This window comes from Salmo trutta, chromosome 1 (assembly GCF_901001165.1).
Source record: "Salmo trutta chromosome 1, fSalTru1.1, whole genome shotgun sequence".
In the NCBI taxonomy this organism is placed as follows: Eukaryota; Metazoa; Chordata; class Actinopteri; order Salmoniformes; family Salmonidae; genus Salmo; species Salmo trutta.
Window position 1 is genome coordinate 8630642 of NC_042957.1, and position 25000 is coordinate 8655641.

Here is a 25000-nt window from a genome sequence, read left to right on the forward strand (position 1 = left end):
GTGACTAATTCAGTCGAAATATAAAACGATTATTTAATCGATTGTTGATATTGTTACGCATTATAAAGCCTACATGATAAAGGTAAGCGTCCTTCTTTTCAGATTTTAGACAACCTACGTTTGACATGCGTGTGTTTTGGATTGATTGAACGGTCAGGGAGTGCTAGCTAACGTTAGCTGAAGTTAGTTTTACCAAGTTAGTTAGCTACAGTAGCTAGCTTGCAACTTCGGCCTGAAAGGTAGTTAGGTAACGTTAGCTTACAACAACGTTATTTATCACAAGCTTTCAACTGTGGTCAGAGAGATCAAATAGATATTGTCAAATCTGTTATTTCTCCCATGCCCCTCATCCGTAAACAACTGTTAGCTACCTAGCTCTGTAGCTATAGTTAGGTCATTTAAACGTTCATTTAATATTATGAATTCAGTGGCTACTACCACGACTTATTTATTAGTTTAACTTCCAAAACAGTTTCTAGCTACTGTAAAATAAGATAGATGACAAGTTTAGCCAGCTAACTAGCAACTGATTTCTTCATCATATATGACAATACTTTACACCATTAATTCATGCTGTCTTCGCTGTGAATCATCCCGTTTTCATCCGCCTCCTTTGCCAGTCTTCTAGTTCAGCGGGTCCATCATCCTCTTCTCACCAGATGAAGGAAAACAACCACCCCGCCAGTGGTCAGGCCTTCCTTGACCATATCAAGCCATGCTGGTACTGGGACAAGAAGGACCTGGCCCACACCCCGTCCCAGTCTGAGGGCCTAGACCCGGCCACAGAGGCCCGGTACCGCAGGGAGGGGGCCCGGTTCATCTTCGATGTCGGGACCAGACTCGGACTGTATCCTTTTACACGCAACGTTTGACACAGTCATATCATAGCCTCTTCATCTTGTTGATCATTTTCTGGGTGTCAGAAAGTTAGCGAGATTTTGTGGCTTTCTCGAGTTTCAGCCTTAACTCAGTCATCAGACATTATGACACCTTGGCAACAGGTATCATCTACTTCCACCGTTTCTACATGTTTCACTCTTTCAAACAGTTCCCCAGATATGTGAGTATTTTGGTAAAGAATTTTGTGTTGTGTACTGAACCTGTCACATTTTACATTTAGCAGAAACTCTTATCCAAAGCGACTTACAATGATGCTACACTTGTACAATAATTTGCCTTCAACAATCAAAATAATTGTACACGGTCATGTTGTCAACTTCAATCTCAGTGGCGCATTCTTAGAGGTACTGCCTAATATCTTGGTATTAAATCGTGTGAGACTTGTGTATCTACAGGTGACAGGTGGTACTGCTTAATGTCTTGGTATTAAATCATGTGAGACCTGTGTATCTACAGGTGACAGGTGGTACTGCTTAATGTCTTGGTATTAAATCATGTGAGACCTGTGTATTGTGTATCTACAGGTGACAGGTGGTACTGCTTCATGTCTTGGTATTAAATAGTGTGAGACCTGTGTATTGTGTATCTACAGGTGACAGGTGGTACTGCATAATATCTTGGTTTTAAATCATGTGAGACCTCTGTATCTACAGGTGACAGGTGGTACTGCATAATATCTTGGTTTTAAATCATGTGAGACCTGTGTATCTACAGGTGACAGGTGGTACTGCCTAATATCTTGGTTTTAAATCATGTGAGACCTGTGTATCTACAGGTGACAGGTGGTACTGCATAATATCTTGGTTTTAAATCATGTGAGACCTGTGTATCTACAGGTGACAGGTGGTACTGCATAATATCTTGGTTTTAAATCATGTGAGACCTGTGTATCTACAGGTGACAGGTGGTACTGCATAATATCTTGGTTTTAAATCATGTGAGACCTGTGTATCTACAGGTGACAGGTGGTACTGCATAATATCTTGGTTTTAAATCATGTGAGACCTGTGTATCTACAGGTGACAGGTGGTACTGCATAATATCTTGGTTTTAAATCATGTGAGACCTGTGTATCTACAGGTGACAGGTGCGTGTTGTCTCTTCCTGGCTGGGAAAGTGGAGGAGACTCCTAAGAAATGTAAAGACATCATCAAGACGGCTCGGAGCTTACTGAACGACGTACAGTTTACCCAGTTTGGAGACGACCCAAAGGTGAGATGTGTCTTAGTTCATTCACTTCTCCCTTTGTCCTCTGTTTGTAGGTACAGTGAAGTACTGCAATGTTTACTGGTACACTTTCTACACGTGCTGAACCAAACTGCTGGCTTGATAATAGGCTATTTTTTGTATTTTATATTTTGTATTTTTTAGGGGGTAGATTAGCATTAATATTGCAGATACGTTGATGGAAGCTGCAATCTAATTGTCCGCATCATTTCCAATCCCCCATATATATTTTTGTAAATATATACACAATCGGTCAAATGTTTTAGAACACCTACTCATTCAAGTGTTTTATTTGCTTTATATTGACTATTTTCTACATTGTAGAATAATAGTGAAGACATCAAAACTATGAAATAACACATGATTTGTTTAACACTTTTTGTTTACTACATGATTCCATATGTGTTATTTCATAGTTTCAAACCCTTGAATGAGTACCGTAATTTCCGGACTATTGAATATAAGCCGCACCCACTGAATTTAAAAAATATATATTATTTTGAACATAAATAAGCCGCACATGTCTATAAGCTGCAGGTGCCTACCGGTACATTGAAACAAATTAACTTTACACAGGCTTTAACGAAACACGGCTTGTAACAAAAATAAATAGGCTTTAACGAAGCACGGCTTGTAACAAAAATAAATAGGCTTTAACGAAACACGGCTTGTAACAAAAAAAATAAATTAGCAGTAAACAGTAGCCTACCAAGAAAGTCATTGGTCACTATCTTCCTCCTCCTGTGCACTGAAACCACTGAAACCATCTCCTTCGGTGTCGGAGTTGAATAGCCTCAGAATTGCTTCATCCGATATTGGATCGTTTTCATTGTCGCTTTCGTCACTTTCATCCGGAGGCAAATCCCCCGCTGAGCCCTCTTCAACATGCAGCAGTCCAGCCTTTCGAAACCCGTTGATGATAGTGGATTTTTTGACAATGATCCACGCTGTCAGGACCCACTGGCAGACTTGACATTACATTACATTTTTTTTTACATTTTAGTAATTTAGCAGACGCTCTTATCCAGAGCGACTTACAGTAGTGAATGCATACATTTCATACAACTCATACATTTCATACATTTTTCTTCTCCTGTGCTGGCCCCCTGTGGGAATCGAACCCACAACCCTGGTGTTGAAAACACCATGCTCTACCAACTGAGCTACAGGGAGGGCTGACCATAAGTTGCTCTTCGCATGCGGCCCGTTTTAGTGAAGGATTTCTCCCCACTTGTCATCCAAGCCTCCCGCTGAACACGGAGCGCCACCTTAAATGCACGATTTACACTGATGTCGAGTGGCTGCAAATACTTTGTTGTGCCCCCAGGAATCAGGGTGACAAAATGACTACCGTAATCAGAATGATGGGAAGTTTGAGAGCGCTCGATTTAATCTAAACAGTAAACAAAAAAGTTGTTTGACCTTAACCCGTTCGGCAATTTCATTGGTCTAATGAAAACTTCATGCCGCCAAAAAACTGAGCACGTCACAGAATGTTTAAAAAAAATAAAAAATAATAATTGAAAGCGGGAAAAATCCATATATTAGCCGCGTCATTGTTTAAGCCGCGAGGTTCAAAGCGTGGGAAAAAAGTAGCGGTTTATAGTCCGGAAATTACGGTAGGTGTTCTAAAACTTTTGACTGGTAGTGTGTTTATATACACATTGCCTTCGGAAAGTATTCAGACCCCTTGACTTTTTCCACATTTTGTTACGTTACTGACAAGAAGCACATGGCTGAGCTCTTTAATCACCACTTCATTAAGTCAGGATTCCTATTTGACTCAGCCGTGCCTTCTTGCCCGTCCAACATTTCCTCATCTCCCACCCCTTCTAATGCGACTAGCCCCGATGCTCCTCCCTCTTTTCCCCCTGCCCCCTACAAAGTTTCTCCCTGCAGGAAGTCACTGAGTCCGAGGTGCTAAAGGAGCTCCTTAAACTTGACCCCCAAAAATATACTTGGGTCAGATAATTTAGACCCTTTCTTCTTTAAGGTTGCTTCCCCTATCATCGCCAAGCCTATCTCTGACCTTTAACCTGTCTCTCCTTTCTGGGGAGGTTCCCATTGCTTGGAAGGCAGCCACGGTTCGTCCTTTATTTAAAGGGGGAGATCAAACTGATCCTAACTGTTATAGGCCAATTTCTATTTTGCCCTGTTTATCAAAAGTGTTGGAAAAACTTGTCAATAATCAACTGACTGGCTTTATTGATGTCTATAGTATTCTCTCTGGTATGCAATTTGGTTTCCGCCCATGTTATGGATGTGCAACCTTAAAGGTCCTCAATGATGTCACCATTGCCCTTGATTCTAAGCAATATTGTGGTGCTATTTTTATTGACTTGGTCAAAGCTTTTGACACGGTAGACCAGTGGTTCTCAAACTTTTTATAGTCTCGTACCCCTTCAAACATTCAACCTCCAGCTGCGTACCCCCTCTAGCACCAGGGTCAGAGCGCACTCAAATGTTTTTTGCCATTATTGTAAGCCTGCCACACACACACACACACACACACACACACACACACACACACACACACACACTATATGATACATTTATTAAACATAAGAATGAGTGAGTTTTTGTCATATCCCGGCTCGTGGGAAGTGACCAAGAGCTCTTATAGGACCAGGGCACAAATAATAACATAATAATAATAATAATTTGGCTCTTTATTTAGCCATCTTCCATATAAAATCTTATTTGTTCATCAAAAATTATGAATAACTCACCACAGGTTAATGAGATGGGTGTGCTTGAAAGGATGCACATAACTCTGCAATGTTGGGTTGTGGAGATAATGTCTTAAATCATTTTCCACACAGTCTGTGCCTGTATTTAGTTTTCATGCTAGTGAGGGCTGAGAATCCACTCTCCCATAGGTACATGGTTGCAAAGGGCATCCGTGTTTTAACAGCGAGATTTGCCAAGGCAAGAAACTGAGCGCAGACCTATCCAGAAATCTGTCAGTGGCTTCTGATTTAAATTCAATTTTCACAGAACCGCTTGTTGCAATTTCGATGAAGCTCTCTTGTTCAGATATCGGTAAGTGGACTGGAGGCAGGGCATGAAAGGGATAATAAATCCAGTTGTTTGTGTCGTCCATTTCGGGAAAGTACCTGCATAATTGCGCACCCAACTCACTCGAGTGCTTCACTATATCACACTTGACATTGTCCGTAAGCTTGTTAATTTGCACACAAAAAATCATACAATGATGGAAAGACCTGTGTGTTGTCCTTGTTAATGCAGACAGAGAAGAGCTCCAACTTCTTAATCAGGCTCAAGTTTGTCCCGCTCATTGAATATAGTTGCGGAGAGTCCCTGTAATCCTAGATTCAGATCATTCAGGTGTGAAAAAACATCACCCAGATAGGCCAGTCATGTGAGAAACTCGTCTTCATGCAAGCGGTCAGACAAGTGAAAATTATGGTCTGTAAAAAGTTTAAGCTCGTCTCTCAATTAAAAAACGTGTAAATACTTTGCCCCTTCATAACCAGCGCACTTCTGTATGTTGTAAAAACGTTACATGGTCGCTACCCATGTCATTGCATAATGCAGAAATTACACGAGAGCTCAGGGGCCTTGCTTTAACCATTTTCACCGTAGTGTCCAAAATGTCTTTCAAGCGGTCAGGCATTCCCTTGGCAACAAGAGCCTCTCGGTGGATGCTGCAGTGTAACCAAGTGGCGTCGGGAGCAACTGCTTGCATGCGCGTTATCACTCTACTATGTCTCCCTGTCATGGCTTTTGCGCTATCAGTACAGATACCAACACATCTTGACCACCAAAGTCCATCTGGTTTCCAGTGGTTTGCAGAAGAGGATGTCTTCCTTAATTGACCCCCCATAAATGTAGCGGACATATACCAGGAGCTGTGCCAGGCCCGCCACATCTGTTGACTCATCCAGCTGTAACGCATAGAATTCACTGGCTTGTATGCGAAGCAGTAATTGTTTCAAAACATCTCCTGCCATGTCATTGATGCATCGTGAAACAGTGTTGTTTGATGAAGGCATTGTCTGTATAGTTTTTTGGGCCTTTTCCCCCAGCATTGTCCCAGCCATATCTGCGGCAACAGGAAGAATTAAGTCCTCCACAATAGTATGGGGCTACTCGGTAGCTCACCATATTAGAAGTTTCTAGCCACAATGTACTGTGCGTACCTCTGGGGAATACCTGCGTACCCCAGTTTGGGAATACTTGCGGTTGACCATTTCATTCTTGTGGGCAGGCTAAGAAGTATTGGTGTCTCTGAGGGGTCTTTTGCCTGGTTTGCTAACTGTCTCACTGAGTGCGGTGTATAAAGTCGGAACATCTGCTGTCTCAGCCACTGCCTGTCACCAAGGGTGTACCCCAAGGCTCGATCCTAGGCCCCACGCTCTTCTCAATTTACATCAACAACAGCTCAGGCAGTAGGAAGCTCTCTCATCCATTTATATCTTATACTCAACTGGCCCCTCCCTGGAATTTGTGTTAAACGCTCTACAACAAAACTTTCTTAGTGTCCAACAAGCGTTCTCTGCCTTTAACCTTCTTCTGAACACCTCCAAAACAAAGGTCATGTGGTTTGGTAAGAAGAATGCCCCTTTCCCCACCGTTGTGATTACTACCTCCTGAGGGTTTAGAGCTTGAGGTAGTCACCTCATACAAGTACTTGGGAGTATGGCTAGACGGTACACTGTCCTTCTCTCAGCACATATCAAAGCTGCAGGCTAAGGTTAAATCTAGACTTAGTTTCCTCTATCGCAATCGCTCCTCTTCCACCCCAGCTGCCAAGCTAACCCTGATTCAGATGACCATCCTACCCATGCTAGATTACGGAGACATAATTTATAGATTGTCAGGTAAGGGTGCTCTCGAGCTTCTAGATGTTCTTTACTATTCGGCCATCAAGTTTGCCACCAATGATCCTTATAGGACACATCACTGCACTCTATACTCCTCTGTAAACTGGTCATCTCTTTATACCCATCACAAGACCCACTGGTTGATGCTTATTTATAAAACCCTCTTAGGCCTCACTCCCCCCTATCTGAGATACATACTGCAGCCCTCACCCTCCACATACAACACCTGTTCTGCCAGTCACATTCTGTTAAAGGTCCCCAAAGCACACACATCCCTGGGCCGCTCCTCTTTTCAGTTCGCTGCAGCTAGCGGCTGGAACGAGCTGCAACAAACACTCAAACTGAAGTTTTATCTCCATCTCTTCATTCAAAGACTCAATCATGGACACTCTTACTGACAGTTGTGGCTGCTTTGTGTGATGTATTGTTGTCTCTACCTTTTGCCCTTTGTGCTGTTGTCTGTGCCCAATAATGTTTGTACCCTTCCTACCATGTTGTTGTGTTGCTGCCATTGCTATGTTGTTGCCTTGGGTCTCTCTTTATGTAGTGTTGTCTCTCTTGTTGTGATGTGTGTTTTGTCCTATACGTGTAAAAAATATATTTTTAATCCCAGCCCCCGTCCCCGCAGGAGGCCTTTTGCCTTTTGGTAGGCCGTCATGGTAAATAAGAATTTGTTCTTAACTGACTTGCCAAGTTAAATAAATAAATAAACTGTCAAAGGTTTGGACACACTCATTAAAGGGTTTTTCTTTATTTTTACTATTTTGTACATTTTAGAATAGTGAAGACATAAAAACGATGAAATAACACCTGCAACCATGTAGTAACGAAAAAAGTGTTAAACAATTCTAAATATATTTGACATTCTTCAAAGTAGCCACCCTTAACCTTTGACAGCTTTGCACACGCTTGGCATTCTCTCAACCAGCTTCACCTGGAATGCTTTTCCAACAGTGTTGAAGGTGTTCTCACTTATGCTGAGCACTTGTTGGCTGCTTCTCCTTCACTCTGCGGTCCAAATCATCCTAAACCATTTAAATTGGGTTGAGGTTGTGTGATTGTGGAGGCCAGGTCATCTGATGCAGGTCATCACTCTCCTTCTTGGTCAAATAGCCCTTACACAGCCTGGAGGTTTGTTGGGTCATTGTCCTCTTGAAAATGATACTCCCTTTAAGTGCAAACCAGATGGGATGGCGTATCTCTGCAGAATGCACACCTGTTAATTTAAATGCATTCCAGTTGACTACCTCGTGGAGCAGGTTGAGAGAATGCCAAGAGTATGCAAAGCTGTGAACAAGGCAAAGGGTGGCTACTTTGAAGAATCTCAAATATAGACTATCTGGATTTAACACTTTTTGGTTACTGCATGATTCCATATGTGTTATTTCATAGTTTTGATTTCTTCACTATTATTCTACAATGTAGAAAATAGTAAAAAATAATGAAAACCCCTTGAATGAGTAGGTGTCCAAATGTTTGACTGGTACTCTGTGTGTGTGTGTGTACAGTATATATAATTACACACCTTTAAAAAAAATATATTTCCTTTATTATTTTCCACTCACCCTTCCATCCCTCCCGTAATTGGAGTAAACTAATGAACAACAACACTTAGGCTTTTACTTCCTGGTTATACACACTATATACTTTTAACGGACACAATCTATTTTACAATAGTTATATTTTGTTTTTAGTCTACCTCTCCCATCTATTTCTGATGTCCATCCAGTTTGATTTGTATTTGCCATATATTTTTAACTGTGCTGTTTCACAGAAGTCCTGAACCTATATACATTTTACAGACGCAGTATGTTTTACAGTTGTTATCTTGTTGTTTATTAGTCCCACCCTTCAGCTCCATTCAACCCCTCTCATCCATCTATTAACACCATCCATTTTGGATTTCTATGTCATATATTTTTCAGCTATGCTGTGATGCTTCACAAAAGTTCTGAACTCTGTGTTGTTGAATGTGTCGAACTGCTTTGCTTTATCTTGGCCAGGTCGCAATTGTAAATGAGAACTTGTTCTCAACTGGCCTACCTGGTTAAATAAAGGTGAAATAAAATAAAAAAATAAAAAAATAAAAAAATATATACAAAATTATGTTTTTGGCAAGAATTTTGTTTAATAGCCTATACTTTTCACATTGTCCTTTTCAGCACAGTTCACAGCTTGGTTTGATAGTAATGTGTGTTAGTTGTGTGTTTCCTTACTTTACGCTCTTGTTTGGGTCCGGGGCTGTATCATAGGATGTTCGCCATCAACAGGAAGAGGTTATGGTGCTAGAGAGGATCCTGCTACAGACGATCAAGTTTGACCTGCAAGTGGAACACCCTTACATGTTCCTCCTGCGATACGCCAAGCAGCTCAAAGGTGTGAAAGGTGGTGTTTCTATCTTAGTTTGACTTCATTTCCAACTGTCATCTCCAAGTCTTTATGTTGAAGTAGTTAGTAGTATCCTATAAGCTGTCTCCTCTCCAAACAGCACTAGTGAATCATGTTTTTTGACCTTGAAAACATCCAGGTCCTGTCTTGGCAACACCAGGCAATGATGTGTCCCTCTTATGCAATTGTGAAAAACAGCATTTCTTTTTTTTTTTTCTAGGTGACAAAACCAAAGTCCAGAAGCTGGTGCAAATGGCCTGGACCTTCGTCAACGACAGGTGAGCCAAACATAACACAGTAGTCCTTATTTCCTGTTTCCTGTCACCTTCTCATCTTACAATGTTCATTGAATAGTATTGTAGGACTGTATTTAGCTCCACATCTAAACGGTTCTCTCTGTTCCTACCTCTCTCTCTCCAGCCTGTGCACCATGCTGTCCCTGCAGTGGGAGCCAGAGATCATAGCTGTAGCAGTCATGTACCTGGCTGGACGGCTGTGTAAGTTTGACATCCAGGAGTGGACGTCCAAGCAGTCTTCCCGGCGATGGTGGGAGCAGTTTGTCCAGGACGTCCCAGTGGAGCTGCTAGAAGGTATGACGTCAAGGTTACGTCTTCGTCTCTTTGCATTGTTACACTTCCCTGACACACATTTTAAGACGGGGACTCCCGAAAGCCCAGTCTTGCACTATTTTTAAAGCATCTTGACCGGCTGCATCACTGCTTGGTATGGCAACTGCTTGGCATCTGGGGCGGCAGGTATCCTAGTGGTTAGAGCATTGGGCCAGTAACCGAAAGGTTGCAGGATCGAGTCCCCGATCTGACAAGGTAAAAATCTGTCGTTCTGCCCCTAAGTGTGATTGCGTCGTCTGTGGACCTATTGGGGCGGTAAGCAAATTGGAATGGGTCTAGGGTGTCAGGTAGGGTGGAGGTGATATGGTCCTTGACTAGTCTCATGAAGTGCTTTGAGAGACTAGTCAAGGACCATATCACCTCCACCCTACCTGACACCCTAGACCCACTCCAATTTGCTTACCGCCCCAATAGGTCCACAGATGACGCAATCACACTGCACACTGCCCTAACCCATCTGGACAAGAGGAATACCTATGTAAGAATGCTGTTCATCGACTATAGCTCAGCATTTAACACCATAGTACCCTCCAAACTCATCATTAAGCTCGAGACCCTGGGTCTCAACACCGCCCTGTGCAACTGGGTCCTGGACTTCCTGACGGGCCACCCCAGGTGGTGAGGGTAGGTAACAACATCTCCACCCCGCTGATCCTCAACACTGGGGCCCCACAAGGGTGTGTTCTCAGCCCTCTCCTGTACTCCCTGTTCACACATGACTGCTTAGCCATGCATGCCTCCAACTCAGTCATCAAGTTTGCAGACGACACTACAGTGGTAGGCTTGATTACCAACAACGACGAGACGGCCTACAGGGAGGAGGTGAGGGCCCTCGGAGTGTGGTGTCAGGAAAATAACCTCACATTCAATGTCAACAAAACAAAGGAGATGATCGTGGACTTCAGGAAACAGCAGAGGGAGCACCCCCATATCTACATCGACTGAAGAAGGCTGAAGAAATTCGGCTTGTCACCAAAAACACTCACAAACTTTTACAGATGCACAATCGAGAGCATCCTGTCGGGCTGTATCACCGCCTGGTACGGCAACTGCTCCGCCCATAACCGTAAGGCTCTCCAGAAGGTGGTGCGGTCTGCACAACGCATCACCGGGGGCAAACTACCTGCTCTCCAGGACACCTACACCACCCGATGTCACAGGAAGGCCAAAAAGATCATCAAGGACAGCAACCACCCGAGCCACTGCCTGTTCACCCCGCTATCATCCAGAAGGCGAGGTCAGTACAGGTGCATCAAAGCTGGGACCGAGAGACTGAAAAACAGCTTTTATCTCAAGGCCATCAGACTGTTAAACAGCCATCACTAACATTGAGTGGCTGCTGCCAACATACTGACTCAACTCCAGCCACTTTAATAATGAAAAATTGATGTAATAAATGTATCACTAGCCACTTTAAACAATGCCACTTTATATAATGTTTACATACCCTACATTACTCATCTCATATGTATATACTGTACTCTATACCATCTACTGCATCTTGCCTATGCAATCACTCATTCATATCTTTTTATGTACATATTCTTATTCATTCCTTTACGTGTGTGTGTATAAGGTAGTTGTGAAATTGTTAGGTTAGATTACTTGTTAGATATTACTGCATGGTCGCAACTAGAAGCACAAGCATTTTGCTACACTCGCATTAACATCTGCTAACCATGTGTAAGTGACAAATAAAATTTGATTTGAACAAGGCAGTTAACCCACTGTTCCTCCGGTAGGCCGTCCATTGTGAATAAGAATTTGTCCTTAAACTGACTTGCCTAGTTAAAGGTTCAATTAAATTAAATAAAACATATATGATCTGTACAACACTGGGGCTGAGCTCCCTGCCATCCAGGACCTCTATACCAGGCGGTGTCAGAGGAAGGCCCTAATAATTGTCAGACCCCAGCCATCACAGTCATAGACTCTTCTCTCTACTACCACATGGCAAGCGGTACCGATGCACCAAGTCTGGAACGAACAGGACCCTGAACAGCTTCTACCCCCATGCCATGAGCCTGCCATAAATAGTTAACCAAATAGCTACCCGGACTACCTGCATTGACCCTTTTTGCACCAACTCTTTTGAATTATCACATACACTACTGCTACTGTTTATCATGTTGCATAGTGACTTTATCCCTACTTATATACGTATGGTGTAATGGTTACAAGTTCTGCTCATGTTCCTATTCATCCCTTAACGCTAATCAGCATCTAGGAGAAATGAAAACAACTATCTCTGTCCAATCTGTACAGGCACATCATACCTAACCCCTGTCCACTGCTGTCATCTCGTCCTAGACATCTGTCACCAGATCCTAGACCTGTACTCCCAGGGGAAGACCCCCATCCCCCCGGGTCTGGAGCAGGAGACCAAGCAGAGAGGACCCCCCCAGCCTCCAGGGGGTGTCCCACTACCCCCTCCACCCAAGAGGAACTCCCCCCAAGGCAGCCCCCCACACCATCCGAAACGCCCACATGTGAGTGATGGTAGTGTGTCTTTGTATTTGTCAGCTGGTGACAAATGCAATTTCATTTTCTGTGGATCATTAATGTTTAATTATTGAATGTGTCTGAGTAGTATCCATGACTAACACAATAGGTAATAGACAGGCACATAAACGGTATAAACGGTATATTTAGAAATACTGACAGTATGATTTATAACTAAGTTAAGTATAAGAAATCTAAGATGTGTGAAATAAATGATATCCAGCTCTGGGCTCCAGCTATGCATCTGGTTTGCTAACCTGCTAACTAAGTGGCTCTATGTTAAGATCATGCTTCATGGTCACAGCAGAGCCATTCAAACCCCTCCTGGATCAAGATCCCTGTTGCCTAAATAGTTTTGTGCGTAATGGCGCCCCCCTGTGTGCACATTCTGTAATACCATGCACCCTGGTATGGTACATTGACGGTATGACAATGTGGGTACTGCCCAACCCTAACAGATAACCCCCGACAACAGCTTATGTGTAGTTGGTAGTTTTCATTCCTCAAGTGGTCTAAAGTTGAACGTGTGTGCCTGCTTGAAGCAGCAGATTATTCTTTATTTCTGTTTTGTCAGAGCTCTCCAAAAGAGGAACCCAAACCTCCAGAACAAGTAGGTTCTAAGATTCCACGGTTGGAGAGCCCTGTGCCCCCTCTGCCCGCTTCTCAACCGCTGCCTGGTGAGTGTCGTACTTCTCAGTAGGTTACTCATCATAACAGCAGTAGCTAGTGATCATCTGTATCCCCTCAGAGAGAATCTGGCCTGTTGTCATGGCATCTTTATTTTGTCTGGTTTTATTGATGGCCATGGTTTTAGTGAGAGGCTGCTTCGAGCACAACGGGCCTTCTTAGAATCCTGGTTATGTAACTAACAGTCCAGTCAGAACAGACCACCCTCTCCTTACCTCCTGCCCTCAGACCAATCTGATTACTGCTTCAACTTGTTAATGAGCACTTCACAGGAAGTGTGTAGTCTATCTATGGGATTACTAGGAATTCTTTACAGTTTTAAAGTGACAGTTGGGTCTCTAAAGGGCTGTCTCGTTGAACAGGAATGTCAAAGCTTTCAGCCCTATGATTAGGATTGTGTTTAGTGGAAATGACCTTACTTCACTTCTCTCTTTCTCTCTCTCTCTCTCTCTCTCTCTCTCTCTCTCTCTCTCTCTTTCTCTCTCTCTTTCCCCTCTTTCTCTCTCTCTCTCTTTCCCCTCTTCTCTCTCTCTCTCTCTTTCCCCTCTTCTCTCTCTCTCTTCTCTCTCCTCTCAGATCATAAGGCTCCTCCAGTGCCTCCTGAAGCTGAGCCAGCCGCGGGTAGCGAGCCCGTTCCCCCTCCCCCGTCTCACGCGCCACCCCCCCACCACCCCCCTCCCCTGCCCCACCGCCCCCCTCCTCCTCCTCCCTCTAGTTACATCATGGGAATGTCCACCTCTAGCTCCTACATGTCAGGGGAAGGCTTCCAGAGCCTTCAGTCTATAATGAAGACAGGGGAACCGTCCTACGCCCCCATGCCCCCCAACTACGGCCCCCCCCATGCCCTATCACCCTCACGTTTACCCTAACGCCCCACCCCCAGGACCCCCACCCAGCGCCTACCCACCCCCCAACCTTCCCCCTCCCTCCCCGGCCTACCCTCCACCAGGCTACAACTACCCTGAGTACCCCCCTCCACGCATGCCCCCAGGACACAGGGGGCCACCTCCGGGGATGGGCATGCCTCCTGGGGGGTACCCTCCACCGCCAGGCCAGCCCCAGGTGCCCCTGCCACCCCCTGGCATGCCAATGAACCGTGGGGGATGGATGAGATGAAAGGAGGAGTGGTGGAGGAGAGAGGGAAAGAGAGAGAAGTAGAGGGATGTCTGAAGCTAACAGTACACTCCCTGTTGTGCAGAACTTTAGCTGGGTCGTGTTCATTAGTCACCAAACGGAAGAAACTGACTACTGAGGGACTACCTGCACTTGTCCAATAAGAAATGCTAATTTTCGTTTCTGTTGCAAAACTGTTTGATACACTGTGTCCTAATGAATACAACCCTGGAGTCCACTGGAGATGTCAACAAACAAAGGATTTTACCTCAGAGAGCCATGTCTGTTGTTCTACAGTGTCTTGGCTGCTTGTGGAATCCCAGACATGTAAAGGTTACAAATCCCTGGAATCTGTCCTGCTATTCTGTAGAGATTCTATCACTTCCACATTCCAAGTGGTTCCTTTTGAGAAAGACGAGGAAGATAATATTGAAGTCTTGACACGGTTGAACATATTTTGAGACGCACTGAAAGGAAATACAATTTATATTTAGACTGAAGGTTCGAATGATGCTATAAAACCTGCTTGGTTTTGCTTTAATTTTTTAGTCTGCATCGAAAAAGGATATATTTTCAGTACTGTGATAACTTTACCCTGTGTGTATGTGTGTGGAGAACAAGTTGGGTTTATCGAAGAAAATACCAAACACATTTGTCTTTTTATTTAGCTGTGTGAATATTGGTTGGACTGGATGTAACCTGTATTATATCAGTAATAGCACTTCCACTGTTAATCATGAGCTGAAAGACATCAGTAACTCATATCTGTCTGTGAACAGCCAGTGGACCCTGGACAGGCAGGACTGTGTTTGTACATGATAAAGTTACTAGGTCTTTTTACACAGCTCATATCCTTAGTTAATCAGGCTTTACTTTAAGACAATTGCGTTCTCCCTCCCTCCCTTCACACCCACACTTGCTTGTGTCTCACAGGCACTCGGGATAATAAAATAGAAAGTATAAACTAGTGTTGTCTGTGTTGAATTAGTCTAGTATGTGTTACCATACTGCCTAGACTGTTTCATCGTGTGCGGACTCCTGGTGATTGAGGCTAGTGGTGTGTGTTTGTTCAGAACAGTGTTTGTTCTTGACAGCATTAAGGTCAGGTTCAAATTGTCTGATTTACAGGTCATGACCTTACTAACAATCAGTTTAACTGTTTTGTCTACTGACACCCCTCACCACAACCACACATTTACTGACCAGTGGCTTAAACTGTACCTGTGTTAACTTTGTTTTCCCCAATACCTTTAATCCACTTTGAAATGTTATTGTTTTCTCAGCAAAATACAGCACATTCAATCGCTTTACCAGCAGAGGGCAGATTTGCTCAAGTTCTGCATTCATTTTATTTTATCATTTAGCAGAAGCTCTTTTCCAGAGACTGACATGAGCAATTAGGGTATCGTGCCTTGCTCAAGGGCACATTGACAGATTTCACATGGTCAAGTCATGGGTTCGAACCAGAAACCTTTCAGTTACTGTCCCAACTCTCTTAACCGCTAGGCTACCTGCCACCCTGTCAGTTCTTCAGTACAGAAGGGATCGTATGTGTTCAGTGTTAATCAGTGGGCTCAAGTCAGCGTTTCCTCCCACATTAACTCAGAGAAGACACAGAACCACAAAGAAAGTAATCACTTGTTTATTTTCTTTCCTCCAAAATCATCTCAAAGTGGCCTAGTACATTTACTAATCCTTTTAGAATATCTGTCTGATCTCAGCTAAATTCATGAAAAAACACTTACTTTACAGTAATGCTAGTAACTACAGGAATAGTTAGCATTAACATTAGGTTTGTGTCTGAAATGGCACCCTGTTCCCTATATAGTGCAACACTTTTGTCTAGGTTCAGCACAACGCTGTGGTCAAAAGTAATGCACTAGGGTAGGGTTTCTCAAACTCGGTTCTGGTGCCCCCCTGGTACACGTTTTGGGTTTTGCCTTTGCACTACACAGCTGATTCAAATAATTGATTCTGAGTTGGTTATTTGAATCAGCTGTGTAGTGCTACGGTAAACAAACCGTGCAGCCGGTTTGAGTTTGGGAAACCCCTGCACTAGGGAATATGGTGATATTTCATATGCATACTAGGTTCATCATGTCTTCTGGTTTAGCACATACACAAGTCGCATTAAAAACACAGGTTCCAAATCAAACTCCCATGCAGAGAAAAACATGGCACAAAATGCCAGACTGAAGAATATTACAAATCATCTCCTCTCATGGCTACAAATCAGTTGTTCTAGAAAAAAGGACACTTCAAAAAAATCGATTCTTTGATTTTCTTTTTTGTACTAGAACCCATTAGCGAGAACCGAGGTGGAACCGTAAGATTGTACAGTCTGAAGCCTCAATGATGTTCTAATTAGGAACAAGAAATACAAGTGTCAGGAGAGGTTGAGCTGTCAATCACTGACTTATTAACCAATTACCCAATCAAAAGACTTGGATAGCAACCAAAATCTCCTGATAGGTTAAAATCATAAACAGGCCAATCACATGGCAGCCCTATCTAAACACATGGCAATAAATAGCCTTGAACAGTTTGATCATAACAGTACTTATTTCATCTGACTTCGTCATGGTATAACTCGTTAAAATGTATCGAAAAACATCTAAGGGAAGACTTGCTCTTTCTCACATTCCAACAGAAATTACTTTTACAAAACATGCACAGTTCACTGCTGAAACTAATCTGCTGGATTCACCATGGCTAAAAAGCCTAATTCATATTATGCTAATTGGAAAATATAAACCATTCCATTTATTTTGTAGCTTTCAATAAAAATAGTGTTGTACAGTAGTTTGATTAGTTATTACAATAGATAGCCAAATTAGTCTGATCTTCCCTTTATGACAGTGGCATAAAAGCCTTTTAAGTTTCACAGAATATTTCTGAAACATTATTTCATATGAAATGAATGCAGCATGAATGTTCAGCAGTCTCCAACCCTGTATTAAGCAGGTGTCCTCAGTCCGTTAGAGAACTACAGTATACGCAGGCAGCCTGACCAAGGGAAAGAATGACTACAAACCATCCAGTCTTCAGAGAGTCACAGAAGAAGAGTTGGGGTAAAGTTCTCGTTATTTCCCAACCTGAGAAATATGATTGTCTTGGAGCAGACACAAAGTTGTACATTTTAGTCATTTAAAAAACAACTATTTCCTCAAAAAATAAGATCACTCCATTGACTCTTGGCTGAGGCAGTTTCGATTCCAAATGGCCTTGATGCGTTTGAAGAGATAAAATAATAATTTGTTTCACCAAAACACAGTAAAAATATGAGTGGTTACCATAGAAACAGCTCTATTTAAGGTTCGGCTGTGTGCTTTTGTAAAACATAAAACCCATAAAACAGTCAGTTTTATCACATGGTCAACCTAGAGTAATAAAAGAGTCTAAATAAACGATAACAACAGTAATGCTATGGCTTTATACATATTTTACACAAGTTTTAAAGGTGATCTCTAGTTTTGTGTTAATAATAGACATCTCTTATGAGCATAGGGCGCTAGGTATGTACGTCACAGTGGGTAACACAAATTAACACTTTGGATGCTAACGATAATTATTCTAATGCTAATTATGCTAATCAACCAGAGAGACAAAACTGACAGAGAAGCTACCTGGGTTTTAATGGGAAGTACTATGAAGGAGTGGGATGACGCTGATCCACAGTCAGTTCTGTATGTGACCTCTAAATGCTCAAGATCAGGGTTGAAGGAGAGTGAAGCTGATCCTAGATCTGTGCATACGAGACACTTGTAACCCAAAACGTACTATCAAACCATATCTCATGTTATCACATCGTTACGTTTGGGGATTTTTTTTTTTATCCCAACGTTGCCCCAGCCTGAAGCCCTGCTATAGTAACCATGCAGCTCTACCTGAAGCCCTGCTATAGTAACCATGCAGCTCTACCTGAAGCCCTGCTATAGTAACCATGCAGCTCTACCTGAAGCCCTGCTATAGTAACCATGAAGCTCTACCTGAAGCCCTGCTATAGTAACCATGCAGCTCTACCTGAAGCCCTGCTATAGTAACCATGCAGCTCTACCTGAAGCCCTGCTATAGTAACCATGCAGCTCTACCTGAAGCTCTGCTATAGTAACCATGCAGCTCTACCTGAAGCCCTGCTATAGTAACCATGCAGCTCTACCTGAAGCCCTGCTATAGTAACCATGCAGCTCTACCTGAAGCCCTGCTATAGTAACCATGCAGCTCTACCTGAAGCCCTGCTATAGTAACCATGCAGCTCTACCTGAAGCCCTGCTATAGTAACCATGCAGCTCTACCTGAAGCCCTGCTATAGTAACCATGCAGCTCTACCTGAAGCCCTGCTATAGTAACCATGCAGCTCTACCTGAAGCCCTGCTATAGTAACCATGCAGCTCTACCTGAAGCCCTGCTATAGTAACCATGCAGCTCTACTGGTTTAAAGTGACACTTTTCTAGGGGACTTCTTATAGAGCTCATCTGGGTTTCTTTTCAGCATAAAACAAAACAACAGGGTCCGGTTTCCCAAGAGCATCTTAAGGCTAAGTTCATCGTTAGTAACTTCGTAGGAGCATCGTTAAATTGCAGAGCTGTTTCCCAAAATCATCGTTACTAAAATTGTACTTGAAAACGCTTGTTAATTACTGACTGCATCAGACCGTTCGGTGTGTGAACGGTGTGAAGTGCGTCGTTAGATACGATTTTTCCCTACCGTGTCACTTTATACACAGAAGACCTCCACTAAACAAAGAATCAAGATGTTTATCCGTCTCTCTGTGACCGATGAAGTTGACTACAAATACAAAGTTTCCAATGTCTTTGCAACTGTTACAAACAAGCGAAGGGTAAAAAGATGCTTCAAATGAAAACTGAGATGACTGCATTAAAAGATAAAGATGTCTACCTACAGAATATAACATATAATTGTATTTCAACGATACTGAAAGCAATTTCATGTTCATTCAATTTAGTTTTTATTTTACTATTTGGCTACTGTCTGCAATTTTTGCCTCATTATATTGAATGATGTGTAGCCTAACATGTGCACAGTGATGTTCCACATCTTGATCAATCTCCTTATTATAAGGTAGGCATTAGATTAAGCCGCCTCAATATTTGCAGCCATAGGTGATAATATCTCTCTAGGTAGCTGATCCATCGTTAGTATTGTGGAATAATTCTAACGTTAAGGTAAGATTTGACTGGAAGAAAGCTGATCAGAGAGCAGCGCTGCCTTTCGTTCGATCCTACCACCGTGTGAAACATGCTCCAACGAAGGCACTTAGCGAATGTTCTCTCTGTGTGGCATTTTGGGAAACGCATGTTATATCTTGGGCCGTTGTAGGAAAGATGCATGGTTAAAACAGTCGTAAGCCGAAGTTCCATCTCTATCAAGAAACCAGGCCCAGGAGAGTTATGAAATAATCTTGAGCACTATGTAAACTGTCTATCCCCAAATCAATAATACGAGGAAAATGGCAAATACGTGAAAGTAGCTGCCAGTTCTCAACAACACTGGAAGTTCAAACTAAATGTGTGTACGGGGAGTTAGCATGTAGTGGCTAGGTGAGAGACGGAGATATCCATTCTGTGCTTTTCCTGGGTTGTCCAGTCATATATAACAGGTCATATCTAGAAGGGATACAGCTCTTGTCAAAATTAACGCCAAAAGTGGATTTGTTGCATTTTAGCTAACCTAAATGTAATTCTAACATGCTACGTTAATTATCCTGCTGCGGAAGTTCGAACCTGCTACAAAAAGTCAATTTTGACAAAAGCTGCATCCCATCTGGACAAAAAGCCATATCCCAGGGGAATAGTGGGTGATGGGAACTGTAGTCAGTGGGAGCAGGGTGTTATGAGTAGTGTAGGCAGTAGGAGTGGAGGTGGTCAGGTCAGCATAGTTAGTTAGTCTTCCTCTCTGGTTGCTGTGGACTACAGAGGGCCTTTGAACTGGTTGCCAGAGAGATGCTGTCTGATGGACGGCTTAGCTCCTGCTGCGTCGCCCAGCTTTCTCCACACCACCTGGAAAACACAAACAAAAGGGTTATGTCCTCACTTGGTCTTTCACTAACTGAACCCCTGGTAGAATCTCTCTGCATGTGAGATGAGAGGACCCAGGGTCTCTCTCTCTCTCTCTGAGATGGAGGGAGGAGGTGAAGGCTTTGAATAATGGAGGGCGCTGAGGAGAGGAGAATGCTCTGCTCTTTTTCCTGCCCCCTCAGATAGATTAATTGCTCTGACAGTTGGGCTGCGGGAGCCTCTTATAAAAGACTCCAATTAGAACACTACTCCACAATGGAACAGAGACACAGAGGAACAACACACTCCAATTAGAACACTACTCCACAATGGAACAGAGACACAGAGGAACAACACACTCCAATTAGAACACTGCTGCAGGATGGAACAGAGACACAGAGGAACAACACACTCCAATTAGAACACTGCTGCAGGATGGAACAGAGACACAGAGGAACAACACACTCCAATTAGAACACTGCTGCAGGATGGAACAGAGACACAGAGGAACAACACACTCCAATTAGAACACTGCTGCAGGATGGAACAGAGGAACAACACACTCCAATTAGAACACTGCTGCAGGATGGAACAGAGACACAGAGGAACAACACACTCCAATTAGAACACTGCTGCAGGATGGAACAGAGACACAGAGGAACAACACACTCCAATTAGAACACTGCTGCAGGATGGAACAGAGACACAGAGGAACAACACACTCCAATTAGAACACTGCTGCAGGATGGAACAGAGACACAGAGGAACAACACACTCCAATTAGAACACTGCTGCAGGATGGAACAGAGACACAGAGGAACAACACACTCCAATTAGAACACTGCTGCAGGATGGGACAGAGACACAGAGGAACAACACACTCCAATTAGAACACTGCTGCAGGATGGGACAGAGACACAGAGGAACAACACACTCCAATTAGAACACTGCTGCAGGATGGGACAGAGACACAGAGGAACAACACACTCCAATTAGAACACTGCTGCAGGATGGGACAGAGACACAGAGGAACAACACACTCCAATTAGAACACTGCTGCAGGATGGGACAGAGACACAGAGGAACAACACACTCCAATTAGAACACTGCTGCAGGATGGAACAGAGACACAGAGGAACAACACACTCCAATTAGAACACTGCAGCAGGATGGGACAGAGACACAGAGGAACAACACACTCCAATTAGAACACTGCTGCAGGATGGAACAGAGGAACAACACACTCCAATTAGAACACTGCAGCAGGATGGGACAGAGACACAGAGGAACAACACACTCCAATTAGAACACTGCTGCAGGATGGAACAGAGACACAGAGGAACAACACACTCCAATTAGAACACTGCTGCAGGATGGAACAGAGACACAGAGGAACAACACACTCCAATTAGAACACTGCTGCAGGATGGAACAGAGACACAGAGGAACAACACACTCCAATTAGAACACTGCTGCAGGATGGAACAGAGACACAGAGGAACAACACACTCCAATTAGAACACTGCTGCAGGATGGGACAGAGACACAGAGGAACAACACACTCCAATTAGAACACTGCTGCAGGATGGAACAGAGACACAGAGGAACAACACACTCCAATTAGAACACTGCTGCAGGATGGAACAGAGACACAGAGGAACAACACACTCCAATTAGAACACTGCTGCAGGATGGAACAGAGACACAGAGGAACAACACACTCCAATTAGAACACTGCTGCAGGATGGAACAGAGGAACAACACACTCCAATTAGAACACTGCTGCAGGATGGAAAAGAGACACAGAGGAACAACACACTCCAATTAGAACACTGCTGCAGGATGGAACAGAGGAACAACACACTCCAATTAGAACACTGCTGCAGGATGGAACAGAGACACAGAGGAACAACACACTCCAATTAGAACACTGCTGCAGGATGGGACAGAGACACAGAGGAACAACACACTCCAATTAGAACACTGCTGCAGGATGGAACAGAGACACAGAGGAACAACACACTCCAATTAGAACACTGCTGCAGGATGGGACAGAGACACAGAGGAACAACACACTCCAATTAGAACACTGCTGCAGGATGGAACAGAGACACAGAGGAACAACACACTCCAATTAGAACACTGCTGCAGGATGGGACAGAGACACAGAGGAACAACACACTCCAATTAGAACACTGCTGCAGGATGGAACAGAGACACAGAGGAACAACACACTCCAATTAGAACACTGCTGCAGGATGGAACAGAGACACAGAGGAACAACACACTCCAATTAGAACACTGCTGCAGGATGGGACAGAGACACAGAGGAACAACACACTCCAATTAGAACACTGCTGCAGGATGGAACAGAGACACAGAGGAACAACACACTCCAATTAGAACACTGCTGCAGGATGGGACAGAGACACAGAGGAACAACACACTCCAATTAGAACACTGCTGCAGGATGGGACAGAGACACAGAGGAACAACACACTCCAATTAGAACACTGCTGCAGGATGGAACAGAGGAACAACACACTCCAATTAGAACACTGCTGCAGGATGGAACAGAGACACAGAGGAACAACACACTCCAATTAGAACACTGCTGCAGGATGGGACAGAGACACAGAGGAACAACACACTCCAATTAGAACACTGCTGCAGGATGGAACAGAGACACAGAGGAACAACACACTCCAATTAGAACACTGCTGCAGGATGGAACAGAGACACAGAGGAACAACACACTCCAATTAGAACACTGCTGCAGGATGGAACAGAGACACAGAGGAACAACACACTCCAATTAGAACACTGCTGCAGGATGGGACAGAGACACAGAGGAACAACACACTCCAATTAGAACACTGCTGCAGGATGGGACAGAGACACAGAGGAACAACACACTCCAATTAGAACACTGCTGCAGGATGGGACAGAGACACAGAGGAACAACACACTCCAATTAGAACACTGCAGCAGGATGGGACAGAGACACAGAGGAACAACACACTCCAATTAGAACACTGCTGCAGGATGGAACAGAGACACAGAGGAACAACACACTCCAATTAGAACACTGCTGCAGGATGGGACAGAGACACACCGAGCGAGTGAGAGAGAGAGACTCTGTACAACAAAGCTACAGTTCCTCCTAGTGCTTCATAGCTCTGAGCAAAATAGGCCAAGGCAATGTAGTTACAAGACCCAGAAGACCAATACTCATGTTCCTACCTGTACTAATAACGCATCAGGTGAGAGAGACAGATGAAAAGAGAGAGAGAAGGAGAAAGAAAAGACTCCTTACATTACACATCTCTCTGACGATGGCCTTCTCCTTCTCACTCAGATCCTCCTCGTAGTCCTCTGGCCCCTGCTTCTTATCCAGGTTCTCATGCACCTCCAACACCTGGTACAATCAGGCATATGATCATGAAACCAAGTTAGTGAATCAATGTGATTCATTGTTTAAAGCAGCGGTCTCTCACAACACATCATCAACAACAACCTAGTCCTGCAGATACAATGGATGCTCAAATAAAAATCCTTGTTTTGGGCTGTGTATTTTAAAATAAATCAAATACACGGAGAAAAGAATTTAAAAAAACAGATCCACAAATACACATGTATTTGAACCCAAGTCTGTGTGAGAGATAATGTCAAGTTGTCATACCTTCATAGCGTGGACCACAGACTCTGGTTTCTGAACACAGGACAGGTAGCCTGTTACCGGGGTTGACTCACTGGTGGGGAGGCGACCAACCGTGCCCTGAGAGAGGAGAAAAACCCAGTTAGTCTGGTGGGGAGGCGACCAACCGTTCCCTGAGAGAGGAGAAAAACCCAGTTAGTCTGGTGGGGAGGCGACCAACCGTGCCCTGAGAGAGGAGAAAAACCCAGTTAGTCTGGTGGGGAGGCGACCAACCGTGCCCTGAGAGAGGAGAAAAACCCAGTTAGTCTGGTGGGGAGGCGACCAACCGTGCCCTGAGAGAGGAGAAAAACCCAGTTAGTCTGGTGGGGAGGCGACCAACCGTGCCCTGAGAGAGGAGAAAAACCAAGTTAGTCTGGTGGGGAGGCGACCAACCGTGCCCTGAGAGAGGAGAAAAACCCAGTTAGTCTGGTGGGGAGGCGACCAACCGTTCCCTGAGAGAGGAGAAAAACCCAGTTAGTCTGGTGGGGAGGCGACCAACCGTGCCCTGAGAGAGGAGAAAAACCAAGTTAGTCTGGTGGGGAGGCGACCAACCGTGCCCTGAGAGAGGAGAAAAACCCAGTTAGTCTGGTGGGGAGGCGACCAACCGTTCCCTGAGAGAGGAGAAAAACCCAGTTAGTCTGGTGGGGAGGCGACCAACCGTGCCCTGAGAGAGGAGAAAAACCCAGTTAGTCTGGTGGGGAGGCGACCAACCGTTCCCTGAGAGGAGAAAAACCCAGTTAGTCTGGTGGGGAGGCGTGTTATCAGAACTGCTGTACTGGTGAAACCCACTGTGTGAGATGTGTCAGCAGAACTGCTGTACTGGTGAAACCCACTGTGTGAGATGTGTCAGCAGAACTGCTGTACTGGTGAAACCCAGTGTGTGAGATGTGTCAGCAGAACTGCTGTACTGGTGAAACCCAGTGTGTGAGATGTGTCAGCAGAACTGCTGTGCTGGGCCAGATATCGGTTCTATTCCTTGCTGGGTAAGGCTT

General features: G+C 44.0%; 1 protein-coding gene and 1 pseudogene across 7 annotated transcripts in view; one reads left to right on the forward strand and one right to left on the reverse strand.

Annotated features, from left to right (window-relative positions):
• Window positions 1-15260, forward strand: part of LOC115157177 (cyclin-K-like) — a 15313-nt pseudogene extending 53 nt beyond the window's left edge.
• Window positions 15261-15919: 659 nt separating this feature from the next.
• The window catches only part of LOC115157240 (coiled-coil domain-containing protein 85C-B), a 108323-nt gene continuing 99242 nt past the window's right edge, over window positions 15920-25000 (reverse strand). For 5 of the 7 annotated variants that reach the window (XM_029705451.1, XM_029705777.1, XM_029705696.1 and 2 more), the window contains 3 exons: window positions 23994-24089; window positions 23628-23729; window positions 15920-20314 (listed from right to left, as the gene is read on the reverse strand). In XM_029705451.1, the coding sequence (XP_029561311.1) occupies window positions 20225-20314; window positions 23628-23729; window positions 23994-24089 (288 nt within the window). In that variant the 3' untranslated portion in view covers window positions 15920-20224. The remainder of the gene's footprint in view (window positions 20315-23627; window positions 23730-23993; window positions 24090-25000) is intronic. The other 2 variants (XR_003868439.1, XR_003868425.1) reach the window with 2 other exon arrangements.